The sequence below is a fragment of the Mesitornis unicolor genome, unplaced genomic scaffold, assembly GCF_000695765.1.
Source record: "Mesitornis unicolor isolate BGI_N332 unplaced genomic scaffold, ASM69576v1 scaffold28838, whole genome shotgun sequence".
Classification (NCBI taxonomy): domain Eukaryota; kingdom Metazoa; phylum Chordata; class Aves; order Mesitornithiformes; family Mesitornithidae; genus Mesitornis; species Mesitornis unicolor.
The window spans coordinates 4,140-17,473 of record NW_010204304.1 but is presented as its reverse complement, the minus strand read 5'-3'; the positions used below and the strand labels follow the sequence as shown (position 1 = coordinate 17,473).

Below are 13,334 nucleotides of genomic sequence, written 5' to 3'. Positions count from 1 at the left end.
CAGCAATTTTAAAAGCCTGGTTACAGCTTCCTCCCCCAGCCTGGATCTGCCACAGAGCGCCCAGTTGCAGATGGGGACTGAGAGCAGGAGCAGGGACAGCTGGGGTGTGAGGGAACGGCTCCTGCCCCAGGAATCGAGGGGCTTCCCACTCCAGCAAACAGCCCCTCAGTGCAGGGCTGGAGCTCTGCCGAGCGCAGATCCGACCGGCTCGACCCCCGGGAGGCTGCCAGGCAAGAGATGACACGACACACGCAGGCTGCGATGGCGGGGAAGGGTTTATTTGTATCAAAGTGCGTATAAATAGTTCTGTCCCTTTTGTAGAGCAGCGAGGACGACGTCCATCTCCAGCGCAGCCTCTGCAGGGGTCCCTGTGTCTCAGCCCCACTGCAGGTTGGGGGGCACCGGCCACCCTCCAGGTGGGGGGGCCTGCAGGGACGGGGGCAGGTCCTGCACTGGTGGCCAGCCTGGGGGGTACTGGAAAGGCGCTGGTTTCTCAGGCAGGGCACTGGGGAGACAGAAGGGGCAGAGGTGTCCCAGTTCAATAGCAGGGTCCTGCTTAGGGGCTGAGCTTCCCTGGGCCCCCCCTGCCAGGCGCAAAAAGAGGGGTCCAGCACAGGGGGAAGTTGGTTATCACAGAATCACAGAATGGCTCGGTTGGAAAAGCCCTCTGAGATCATCACGTCCAACCGTTCCTGTCTACCCCCTAAACCATATCCTTAAGTACCTCATCTACCCTCTCTTTAAACACATCCAGGGATGGTGACTCCACCACCTCCCTGGGCAGCCTGTGCCAGCTTCTGACGACCCTCTCAGTAAAGAACTTCCTCCTTATCTCTGACCTGAACCTCCCTTGGCACAGCTTGGTGCCGTTTCCCCTTGTTGTATCCCCCCTCACCTGGGAGAAGAGACCAGCACCCCCCTCTCCACAACCTCCCTTGAGGCAGTTGGAGGTGGTGATGAGGTCTCCCCTCAGCCTTCTCTTCTCCAGGCTAAACAACCCCAGTTCCCTCAGCCGCTCCTCGTAAGGCTTATCAACAAGGAGGTATATTCACCTCCCTAAAATCCAAGAGCAGAACTGCTGTGTAACCACCCCCAGCCCATTCAAGCGCTTGGCGCTTGCTAACAGTGCAAGTCACTGAAAAATAAGGTGGGAGCACGCAGGTAAGAGGAAAAGGGACAGGCACAGCCCCCAAGAGGGGCAGCAGCACCAGTGCCAGGCACCACCGAAGGCAGGAGAGGTCTGGTGCTGGGCTGGCCCGGTCCCCTCCCACCCCCAGCTGCTCTCCACTCTTCCCACAGCTGAGTTTCGGGAAGAACAAACAAAATTAGCAGATGTCTCCCTCCAAGCGGCCTGAATCCCAAGCCAGCTGTGCACTTCCCAAAGGACAAGGACCCCTCGGAAATGGAGAAACTGCCAAAATGACAGGGTGTTTTCACCCAAGCACCCTTCAGCAGAGGGAACAGGCTTCCTCCTCTAACTCACAGCCTGGGTAACGCTTTTTCTGTTTCTCTCCCTCAGGTTTACTGGTTGAGGCTGCTGCAAACAGCACAACTGACCAAAGAAGCGCAAAAGCAAGAAGCATCGCTCCCTTGCCTCCAGCTGAAGAAAGCGCTTGGCCAGGGCAGGTTTAAATTCATGGGAACCGTACCTTCTCCATTAATTCCTGAGTGCAGGAAACTCATTTGTTCATCAGCGCAAGCCCTGACAGGAGCCTTCCAGCTTCTCAGGCCTCTACCTCTGATCCTGATGAATCTTTTTAATTGTTATGCCAGGAGAAATCTAATCAAACTCCTTTACATAATGCTCCGGAGAAGCAGCACCCTCCTCTCCCTGCAGGGCCAGCGACATGGCCCAAAGCCAGCTACAGAAGTCAAGTGCAGCGTTTTCTAGGCAACTAACACTGAGCAAAGTCATCTGGTCTAACACTGCCCTCCTCGGTGGGGGTTCTTCAGAGCCAAGGATGAGACGAGGCTGCTAGGACACACACCAAGCCCCGTTTGGACAGGGGTATTTTCTGTTCCGTGCAGGCCCTGTCGCTCAGCCGCAGCAGCACAGACATGATGCTGCAAGGTGGAACAGCACAGCCATCAACTAACGACTGCTCTGTGAGCGGCAGAGCTGATCAATAGGGAGGATGCTGTCTGGGTACTCAATTCCCTGGGGTCTCGTAAGATGCAAGTGCTATCAAAGGTTCACCTCCAGCTGGAGTGCTCAGGATGGCTGTCGCAGGCGGGTTCTCCCACAGGGGTCAGGGATATTTCCTTTCTGAAGAAGTTAACGGGACCCCTCTCCTCTATTCACTTCCACGTTCATGAAACCCGTAACGTCTGTATCTCTGGGGCCTCAGAACCCTTTCTGATGGCAATCAGCACGTGGGCTCCACGGAAGTTGTGGCAGATGCACAGACTCACATGCACCAACGGGCTCTGTTTCCTCTGGAAATCAGGCTAAAAATCAATCGCAGCCTGGCAGAGCTCCCTGCTACGAGAACCACACGAACTCCATCCAGCCCCACCTCAGAGCGGCTGCAGGAATGACAGGTGGAGGGCAGCGTGGCAGCTCTCCATCTGCGGGGCTAATTGAGGTGACAGTCAGAAATGGTGCTCAAGTTACTGCCTCTAAGGAAGCGTTACCCTTCAGCCAAGGCAGTACCTGCCCACGCGGCTACATCCAGTCCAGTGCGGCGTTTTCTGTGCACTGCAGAGCACTTGGAGAGCTCGCAAGGCAGCGGCTCTACCTGCGACTGCCTGCCAGGGATCCTGCCAGCAAACGCCCGGCAAGCAGAGACAGAAGTTCAGCTACGCTCGCAGGCTGAGGCTTAGCACAGCGATGTCCTCCCATCGCTCTTTGGGAGCGTGGTGCTTCCAAGGACCTTTTCTATTTCAGCTTGAATCCTTCCTACTCAGTGCTGCCAGAGAAAGAGGTGGAGCTGACTGCCCTTGAGACCACTCTCTCTACTGTTTTGTGCAGACTAATGGTGGTCACTGACATTACCAGGGAGTCCCTGGGCAGGTTATGATCTGAAACCACAAATTCCCCCACGCAGTGTCAGACCCTGCCAGAGACTCTGCCACATTTCAGGGACCTCAAGGACTGCAGGAGGGAGAGGGGGCTCCATGTCCTTAAAAGCATTTTCAGGAGGAACAGGGACTCTCCAGGCACCAGGAGCACAGGGACCTGCCTAAACCAGCCCCTCTTCCCTGGCAATGCCAAACACCTTCTCTGGCAGACAAAGCAAAACACTTGCACAGAAAGGCAAGGTTGGGGAGCACAAAGGGAGAAGAGAAATGATAGGGATGGGCATTGGCAGGGCCAGGTAGGGGAAGAGGAGCTCTGAATAGCTGGTGTTTAATTCCAGCAGAAGATGGGTTCTGCAAAGGCAGAGGCCGGGTAGAAAGCTACAACCCTGTAAATCCTAGGTCCTGTGCATCCTTGGAGGCAGCAGGGACCAAATAGTTATGAAGGTCTGGAAATTACTCTGGGAAGAGCGATGGCTATCTTCTGTAAGAGATGACCTACCCCAAGATGAAGGAATTCGTGAGCAGGACAAGCAAAACGGGTCACGTGAAGCGTACGGGGGCAGGAAGGTTATGGCTGTCAGCAAGCATGACAGCAGGGCTGAGAGCAGCCGAGCTGATGGATGGAGCGAACAGACGCAACAAGCCCAGACGAGCACCAGAAGGAAGATCCTGCCCAGACCAAACACAGGGAGGACAGGAGCAAATAGAGGAAGAACAAAAGAGAGATTTGGCACCTGCCCAAATGTCATCCAATTAAGCCTGCGGCACAGTCAGGTGAGCAAGGAAACAGCAGGCACCGCCAGGCGCCCGAATCCGAATGAATGCTGCGAGGAGCTCGCTCCACCCTCTCGCTGGCATGGACTGGCAGAGAAGCGCAGGCAGGGCAGGCAGAGGGTGGGGAAGCTGTCAACAGATGAGACCAGGCTCCCGCTGCTGAACTCTGGCCATTAGAAACTCGGCACCGTGGTGGCACTGTCCTTCCAGGCACGGCTGTGCGCTGTGCACCCCTCGGCCTGTCCTCCCCGGAGAAGCAGCCATGGGCAGCTCATCCTTGGCCACACGGGGAGATATGTGCACGCATCTCCGCTGCGGGAGTGAGACCAGACCCGTGTCTGCAGCGTGTGCTGAGAGCAGGCGTGCAGCGCTGGCAGGCCGAGTGTTAGACGACAGCTCAGGGGGTCCCATCAAGTGGGACCTCTAATGACCTGCGCTTTCTGTCCCACTCACACCCCTCTCGTGGGATCCAGAGGCAGCAGCCAGCCCTCACACAGATGCTCCTGAGCCCCAGTACCTGTTGCTCTGAGCTGTGCTCAGCCTCTTTGCCCTCTTCTCCAGCCAGTCCTCAATGGTGCCAGTCGGGACATCTGCTCCCTCCTGCCGCAGCTCCTTTGATCTCTTCTCGCCTGGTTGAGAGAGAGAGAGGGCTATCAGACTCACGCTGCAGTCCTTTCACTCCATTAAACTCGCTGCTCATTACCCTGCATAGTTTCATATGGTGGCGAGTTTGCAATTTGCCTGTGGTGTCCTCTCCTCCTCCTCTGCCCACCTCTGCCATCTGATGCTTGGGCTCCTCATTGCTGACAGCTCCAGCCAGCCAAAGCCGGGAACAAGAACTGAGCCAGCGAGCATGGCAGCAGTTTGGGCACTTAACGGAGGGGAGTCTGACATCTCCCCCCAGGGTAGATCGGCCTCATCCTTGCTTGAAGCAGCCTCTGCTGGCCCTGAGCCGTTTCCAAAGACACGTCCCTTCAACTGGCAGGAGGGACTCGGCCATCTCTGCCCATTCGGTGGGAGTGACAGGGACATCTGTCCGGATCGATGCAGACTTGGCAGGCCGCGAGAGGCTGAAAGGTTCAGAGTGCACGTACAGCCAGGAGACGGGACTGCAGAGATGCCGTCAAGTCTGTTTAAGGTGCAGGCTGCGTGATGCATCCCCAGTCCCTGCAGACAGGGTGGGAGGCTGCTGCCCAGCCCTGCTCAGCCTGGGTGCAAAGTCAGAGCAGACCATGGTGAAGGGAGGGGAACACATCTCTGGGTTTTCTCACGCAAGTTAGGAATGAGCAAGGCAGTGCCAGCAGGAAACCTCTGCTGCCTACCAAGAGGCAGGGCGGGCTGAGGTTCTTTCAAGCTTTTAACCTCACCATCACTCCAGGAGGGTTGCAAGGGGCAGCACTGTCCTCTGCAGGCAGAAGGTCACAGAGCCAGGGGGGCAGCCCAGCACTCACCAGTCCCTCCCACTGAGCAGAAATCCACAGCTGCCCAGTTAGCAAAGCTCCCCGGTCCCACCAGTGACAAAGCAGGAAGGGATGCTAGCGGACAACAGTGTTTCGCAGGAGTCCTTGACACGAACAACAGAGTCCCGCTGCTGACAGCGCGTCGGGCAGGGCGGGCTGAGGACACGCTCAGAGCTATCAGATCTTCAGCCTAGTGGAAAGTTCCCACCTAACAGAAAAGGGAACGTGATACTTGAAAAACAAACACTGGTATGAATAAAAGGAAGCTGAGACAGCTGTGTGTCGCACTCCTCTGCCCCGCTCATCAAGCCCTCCGAGGACAAGCGCTCAGGGACAACCCTGATCCCATTTAGAGATCAACCTGCCAGCGGTCCCAGCCCGGCGGCAGCCACCTGCAGCCGTGCCCAGCAGGAGCCTGCTCCACACCTACCTGCCATATGTCACACGTTTAAGGAAAATATTATACGTTTCCAGACAGGGTGTGAAATTAATATTGCTTGGGCAGAGTGAAGGATCACTTCATCCTAGTGGTGGCAACCAATTATTCATCTGCCTGTTGAATATTAATAAGGATGGCAGAAATGTGCTACACAATGAGCAGCCGGAGATGGATAATTTGTCATCCAGCCTTTTCATCTGCTGCTGCTGGGAGGGGCGACGATGTACTTGCTGCCACCAAAGACAGCCTGCTGTGGTCCTGATGTCAAGGTGCTGCTCTGCAGCCTGGCGATAAGGATACGGTTTGAGACGGGACTGTTCACAGCTCCTGCAGCTGCTCCCATGGAGCAAAGCCCCAGCAGAGCCAGCCAGGGTCAAACCACAGCCTGGCCATGTGAAGGCACTGGTGAGGCAAGGGGCTTAGACTGGGAGCTGTGCACTGCTCAGGCTCAGGATATCTGAACTCAGTCCTGGATTAGACTCCTCCAGCAGTGCTGGCCACAGCCACTTTATTTCCCTTTGTTCCAGGTTTCTCCATGCAATGAGTGCCTGGGCACATCCCACCTCAGCAAGGGGACAGGCAGTGGTTGTGAGGCTTTGATGAGGCAGGGAAGAAAGTCACAGTGAAACCTCTCCCACCTCTACCTACCACCAAGATTTCCCTTTGATCCAGCTCTGAGCCCCAGCACAGACAAAAAGCTGCCAAAGCCTATCTGTTGAGAGCAGGGAGCCCCAGAGTTGTCACACGAGGATCTGGTGGGAGCTCAGGAACTCAAGCGGCCACAACCGTCTCGTCCAGAAAAGCTCGCTGGCTGCGGTGGAACGACTCCAGATTCACGCTGGCCTAAATGAGGCCCCAGGTGTCCAGATCAGCAAGACATCCAGCTGGCTGCCTGCTCGCGCAGCTCCGCAAGTTACTGCTCCAAAGCACGGCAACCTCAGGCTGAGAAATGAGGCAGCAGGTACTGTGGGCCTGGCTCTGTCCGCCTTGACACATACCCATCAAAAAGGCAAATCCTTCATCTCCTCTTCCTCTGAAGCACACACGCCCCATCCAGGGACCACCAAGATCACCACGAGTTTGGAACTACAGCCAGAATGTCAACAGCCATTCCAGGGTGCAACTCAAACACAATCTCTAGCCCTTACACCTCATGCACCATCGCGCAGCCAGCCAGACTGCAGCAGCAAGACAGCTGTGAAGGAGCTTCCCCCTCCTTCGCACTGGGGTGCTCGCTTCAAAGTCTAATTACAGCCAATTAGAAGAGCGGCTGTAGTCATGAAGTGCCTCTCTAATGATGCCAGAGCGGGAGTCCAGATTTATCTCCTCTCCCTGTGCAACTTTTACCATGAGTTTTCTTCCTGAATGAGGCACCACTGTATGCGAGACGCAACCACCAGCACTGAGCAGGTCACCCAGCAAAGAGATTTACACGTAATCCTTCAGCTCCCTCCCTGGGCAGGAAGACGTGGCAGCCCAAACTCCTCCAGAGCACGCGAACAGCGGCAGACCGCGGCTGAGAGATGAGGCTGGTGAGGCCTCGCAATACGAGCGGCTTAAGAAGGTACCACCCTGCAGCTGGGAAGCGGCAGCTGACTGCGAGAGCGCTCCTCTTGCTCATCACCAAGTTAAACTGGTTGACTGCAGCCACCCCCAGCAGGGTCACTCCTATTCTTTCAATCACACGGCTGTATTGCAGCCACCCAGCTGTGCCCTTACTCTCCCCTCGCAGCTCTGGCTAGCTGGGGCTCACCAAAGAGGCCGGGCTGTGTCAATAACGACAGCAGAAGTGACGCAGATTAGCGGGGAGCCAATAACTTTAAGCAAGAAGACGGCAATTTGACAGTGACTTTTCCTGACATGACTGTACTTAAAATGACAGCCTGGAAGTGTCTCGCTGATGAATGATGCAGCAGATGCGGAAGGCTAATGCTTTGATGCGGTAACAGCTGGGAATATGCCTCCCTCCCTGCTGAAGGTGGAAACTGTTGCTTCTTGATGAGTATATTCTACGGGGTGCAGAAATGCTGAAGCCAAACTAGGACGCACTCTAAGCTGTTACAGAACAGTGAATCATCCAGAAATTTTGCTACTTAACCCACAAGACGAACACAAACAACAGGGTGAATTCCCTGCATGGAAAAGGGCAAATGTTAAGAACAATGTAATGTTTCTTTTGGCTGTAATAAAAATGCATCATTAGGAAGGGGAGCTCACTGACACAGAGCTACCAACCCCAAGCACTTCACAGAGACTCAGGCACGGGTACGATATCTACATGACAAAGAAAGTGCAATCACGGTTTAGCAGTGTTAAAAAAGGGAAGTCAGAAAGGGCTTTGCTGTGGTTTAGGATGCAAGCTCACCCTTGAATAGGGGTTAGCGGGCTACACCACTTCACTACAGGACTTCTTTGCAGCTTTTTCTGAAGCATCTGCCCCTGGACAAGGGGAAACACAGGTTCAATACAGCCTGACAGCTCCTCTGCTTCTATGCCCGTGCCCCAGAGCTCAGGAAAGTGGAGTCAAGCAGCGCTGTGGACCCACCAAAAGACTTTCACCCCACCAGAGGCAGAGCGTGGCCATCTCCAGCTTGGTCACAAAACAGTGAGAGGGCTCTGGAGCTCCCAGGCTCTCAGATCACCTCAAATCCCTGACCACCCCCAGCTACAGGCCTGTCAAAATCACCTAGGCACTACAGGGTCAGATGGGAAACCTCCGAGGACATCGACAATTCAGCGAGAGGCAGTGTCACCCAGGCCACTGCTCCAACCTGCACCGTATCATCTCACTGGCTGTGGCCTGCGATGCCTCAGCACGGGAACACCGGGGCCAGGTGCTCATGCATACGGGGACATTACTGATGGGTGTCCTACCAAGGATCAGGGCTCTGTGTGACTAATGCAACCTGCAGTCCAACTGCTATCGCACCAGCTCACCTTGAACTCCATCCTCCGCCTCACCATCTGAGACACTGATGCTTCCGGAGTCGGAGGAGTGGTGGACTGTCCCCAGAACACACCGCCTTCCATCCCGTCTACTGTGTTAAGGGCTCCAGCTCTTCCCTTCAGGCTTTCTGTGGGCTCAGCTGATGAGATTTAGAGGTCTAGGTGGTGCTCAGCCTGCTCGCTCAGCTTGCACGGGATTTCCAGGGAGCAACACCACGAGAGAGCTGAGCGGGATTTAACTCTACAACCAGGCATTCGTGTTACAGCAGCACAGCCAAGGACGAGGCACCCTGCTGTCCCCTGGCCATCGCTCCTTGAAGTCTAATTGTTTAATTAAATGTTTGACTTGGTAATACAAATGCAAGGCTTCCAAGTAATCTCCCAGGAATCGGCTCTCTCACTCGCCAATTCTGCACTCACACCTGACCCATTTGACAGAAGTCAATATTCAATAACAAGTGTAATTGGCAAAGAAACCTGCCCAAGCACAGAGGAGCTTGCCAGCTTTCCCCTGCAGCACCGCTCTGCTCCAAAGACCTTCCACCTCCCCTGCAATAACCAGCCTTCGATCATTGGAAACGCTACTACAGGTCCCTGCAAATAGGCTGACATCCTGTGTCGCCTCTCGGGAGCCCTGCACTTGAACCCCGTGGCTGAGGAGGGCTGGGGAGAGGTTTTGGGCTAGCAGCGTGGAAGAGGAGCGTGGCTGCTAGCCCGGCACTGCCGCTTCGAGGAGGGCTGGCTGGAGCGCTCCGTCTCCTGCACAGCCCGACCAGATGGGTTTTATTGACTGCCAGCGTTGTTCAGCGACTGATTCAGAGTCGCCTCAGGGACTCGCAGACTGACTCAGCAACGGCGAGGACTGGAATAGCTCTGTAGTGCCTGCTTTCCTCCTGCTCCCCCAGGTTCACCAGAGCCCTGCCTCCCTGAATCTTATCTCCCGGAAGGCCACGGGAATCTCTGCTCCACGCACCCCCAAAGCTCATATGTATGCGTACACGTACACGCACACTTTCAACACTTGAGCCCATTCTTGCCAGACTATTGGCAAAACAACAGCTGGCTTCAGCTAGCAGTGTGGGCACAAGATCTGCTCCGAAGTTGGGCTGCACTAGGAAGAGCATTGCCAGCAGGGCGAGGAAGTGATCCTTCCTCTCTGTTCTGCTCTGGTGAGGACATGTCCAAGTGCTACGTCCAGTGCCGGGCTCGCCAGTACCACAGGGACAGGGACATACTGGAGGGAGTCCAGCAACGGCAAGAGACAGTGGGCACAAGCTAAAATAAAGGAATTTCCATTCAAATCTAAAAAAAATTAAATACATTTTTATTGCAAATGTGGTCAAACACTGGAACAGGTTGCCCGCACTCAGCTGGACAAGGTCCTGAGCAGCCTGCTCCAGTTTACCCTGTTTTGAGTAAGGTAGGGTTGAAGTCAGACAACCTCCAGCGAGGACCTCAGCCACTCCATGAGTTCTCACCAACACCTCACTCACATTTTCTCTAACTACTGAAGTAATGAATTCAATAGGGAAAACAGAGTTGCCATCCCTTTTTAGGGCAAGGGGGTGGCACTCCCAGAATGGAAAAGTTCAAAAGCGCTCTGGAGACTCACAGCAGGGGAGCAGCTGCCATTCATCCTCTGCCCAAACTTCGGTTCCACTCGAAGCCACGTGAAAAGGGGATGTTTCTGGATTCAGGATCCCACAGCCTCTGCTCAGGATAACCCAATGGACAAGAGGCCAGATCTTTCCAAGAGCAGAAGCAGCAGCTCCCCAGGAATAGTAGGGAGGTGAGGGAAAATCAAATCCATAAATTTAAGGGGAAGTGATGTACCAGTGCCCTCTGCTGCTGACAGATTTTATTCCCTAACTGAACAAAACCCCGAGGGCTCAGAAAGCCCACTCTGCTTCAGATGCTTGCTGCTAAGTGGTATCAGCATTGCTCAACTCTAGGTTTGTGTCTGTACCAGCAGATCAAGCGCAGAAAGCAGCTGAAAAACTGCAGCGCTTACAGCCACACTCCAGGCTCACATGGCATCGAGAGGCAGGCAGGAGGGACGCACACTTGGCTTGCTGTGTACGAGCAGCACGGGACCGCAGGCTCTTGCTGCACAACCCCTCATGTGCCCACAGTCCCTGCAGCAACTTCCCCTCCTCAGAGACCCCTGGACATTTTCTTGTTCGAGGACTCACCTTGAACCTGGGCACTCAGCTTCTCCAGGTCCTGCTCTGTCATGTGGGAAAACCTGCAGTTGGACCCAAAATCACACTGTCCTGGAACAAAAGCCACAGAGCTCCATGAGAGCAGCACACACAAGGTCCTCCCTTGTCAATGTGCATGCAAACCCAAGATCCATCACACTCACACACCAGACACACAGGTCCAAGCCCTTCACTCCCTCCAAGACAAACACACATAGCAGGGCTCTCCAGAACGGCCTTGGGCCAGTTCACAAAGGAGCTGCTGGAGCTCAGGCAGTTATTTCTAGCCCAGAAGACCTCACCTGTTTGCAGAAACTTCCGACACGGTTTCTTGGTTTGCTCCTCTTGCAGGATAGCGGCAGCATCTAGGGGAGATGAAGGATGATACAGGGTACAGATCTCTTGCACAGCAACACCACGGTCCCAAACAGGTCAGGTGCTTAGTGGGAAGCCACTTTACAAGACAATCAGCAACTTAAGCCACAGACTGCCAGTTAACAGTCCCTACTTGCACCCCAGCTTCAGCTTTTCAGGTTTGCAGATATCACCTTCTTTGCTTTCTGCTTCATGCCTTCTCCTCACCCGAGTAGTGAAAAAGAAGCAAGACAGTAAAGCAAGGACCCTGCAGCACTTCGGTGAGGCAGACTCACAGAGGTCTCAGAAAAGCTCTGCACGAGGCCTCACAGAACCCTGTGCCTAGACTCCAGTGGACACCGCTGAAATGATCCTTCGCCTCTTGAAGACATCCTGGGGAAAGTGAGCCCCAAAGCCACAGCAGCTCCCATAGATCACGGAGAACTTGCACTGGCTGATGTCAAGTCACAGAGGATGGAGATAAGAGGAGATGAACCCCTCATCAGGGATGGAATGAGGAACTTTACCAATCAGAGGAAAATCAGAAGATCAACGGTTGTAGCCTGGTGAGAGGAAAAGTGCTAGGTAACCTGCCTCACCATCACTGATCCAGCTAGAACTGGGCTGGGCTGGGGCTGCTGGTCCTCCAACACTTGAGAGCCTTTCCAGCTTCCACGTACAGTTAAGCAGAGAGCAGAGCCACCGAGAGCTCTGCAGTGCTCCTTATCCCACTAGCCAGGAGTCAAACACAGCCTGAGGAACCAGGAGTAAACAGAGGAACATACAGGCGACGGTTTCACAATCAGTGTAACCCAAACTAAGTCTTTGCTACCACAAAAATACATAGTCCTACTCCCTCTCAGAGCCTGGAGACACATTCCCACCATACTCCTCAGGCCGGCACTATGAAACATGTAACTGAGTGGTGAGCCAGGTGAGAGCGCTGAGCTGGGTGAGGAGAGTCCTGTTAAACAGGCAGAGCACACAGGGCTTTCCTCCAGCATGTCCCAACACAGCCTCCAGCCCCAGAATTCCAATTCCTCCTCTGCCAAAACCTCAATGCCCCTCGCCCTCTTCCTCTGCTCGCCCCTGTGGCTAGGTCTGAGCACAGCAGTGCGTCGAGCTGCTTCCCCAGCCCTCTCACCCTTTTGGGATCTCCAGACAAGCGGCTGCATCCTCAGCCTCTCCCACGGCCACCCTCACAGCCAACACCTCCACCCAGTGTGGAAGCTGCTGCCAGCTTCCTGCCCGTTCACACGACGCCTGTGCACAGCCTGCCTGCCTTCCAGCCCGCTTTCTCCACATGCATACCTGTCTCCCTTGCTCCTAACACAGCAGAGACCAACTGTGGTTTGCAGAAGGTACCTAACTCACCTTCAGGAACTGTAACTCACTCTGTTCCTCAGGTCTCCTGTCTCAGATTTGCTCATGATGCCAAGAGAGCTTTATCTGCAGCTCCTGTTCTCAGAAACGACCTCCCTATCTCTTCCACCACATTTCAAGTCCCAGCCGATGTCTACGGTTTCCCCGTCCCACATCCAGACACAGGAGGGTTTTGCCTCTGAGACCGCTTCACAGCAACAGTATCAAATCTGCAATTCACTGGCACAGACAATCTGAATATAAATCATCCACGCTGATTTAGTTTATCTATGCCCGCCGTCCCCTCACACCTCGTCCATCACCTCCCCAGTCCCCGAAAGGGAGCAGCAGACCATTGGTAGTACCCACCTCGGAATAAGTCGTACCAGACTCTCTTAGCCCTGAGATGCTGCACTCCGTTGAGGTGTTTCTTCCTGTTGTGAAGGTTGTCCTGAAAGGACCTGTCACAGTAGTCACAGAAGTATCTTTTCCCCATCTCTCTTCTGGCAGAGCAGCATCAGCGTGGCCTGGGAACCATCAGACAGATCCTCGGCGCCCAGCCTGCCCCGGGGACAGAAGATCCAAGATTTACAGTGCCTGCTTCCAGAGAAGAGGAACTCAAATCATTTACGGTTGGCAGACAGAGGAAGAGGTGAGGCCCAACAGTAAATATTCCTGTCCATCAGGGACTGGCAAGGCAGCATCTGCTGCATATACATGGGTGAGCAAGCTGGGACCTCCACCTCTTACCTCCATCACCCACAGTAACAAGGGCTC

General features: G+C 54.7%; 1 protein-coding gene across 1 annotated transcript; it reads right to left on the bottom strand.

Annotated features, from left to right (window-relative positions):
• Positions 1-266: 266 nt before the first annotated feature.
• Positions 267-13,119, bottom strand: ZMAT5 (zinc finger, matrin-type 5). The gene is made up of 5 exons (XM_010191020.1): positions 12,927-13,119; positions 11,144-11,206; positions 10,833-10,913; positions 4,313-4,424; positions 267-505 (listed from the first exon to the last, which is right to left on the bottom strand). The coding sequence occupies exons 1-5, from the start codon at positions 13,051-13,053 to the stop codon at positions 376-378; spliced, it is 513 nt and encodes a 170-aa protein (XP_010189322.1). The 5' UTR covers positions 13,054-13,119; the 3' UTR covers positions 267-375.
• Positions 13,120-13,334: the final 215 nt, after the last annotated feature.

What these genes read in the sequence shown, in the direction of transcription:
- ZMAT5 (XM_010191020.1), bottom strand. Translation starts at nt 13,053, where the DNA reads ATGGGGAAAAGATACTTCTGTGACTACTGTGACAGGTCCTTTCAGGAC. An exon ending in CTGGTACGACTTATTCCGAG is followed by an intron (nt 11,207 to 12,926) that starts GTGGGTACTACC and finishes CATCTCCCCTAG; the next exon opens with ATGCTGCCGCTATCCTGCAA. An exon ending in AGCACAGCTCAGAGCAACAG is followed by an intron (nt 506 to 4,312) that starts GTACTGGGGCTC and finishes CTGTCTCCCCAG; the next exon opens with TGCCCTGCCTGAGAAACCAG.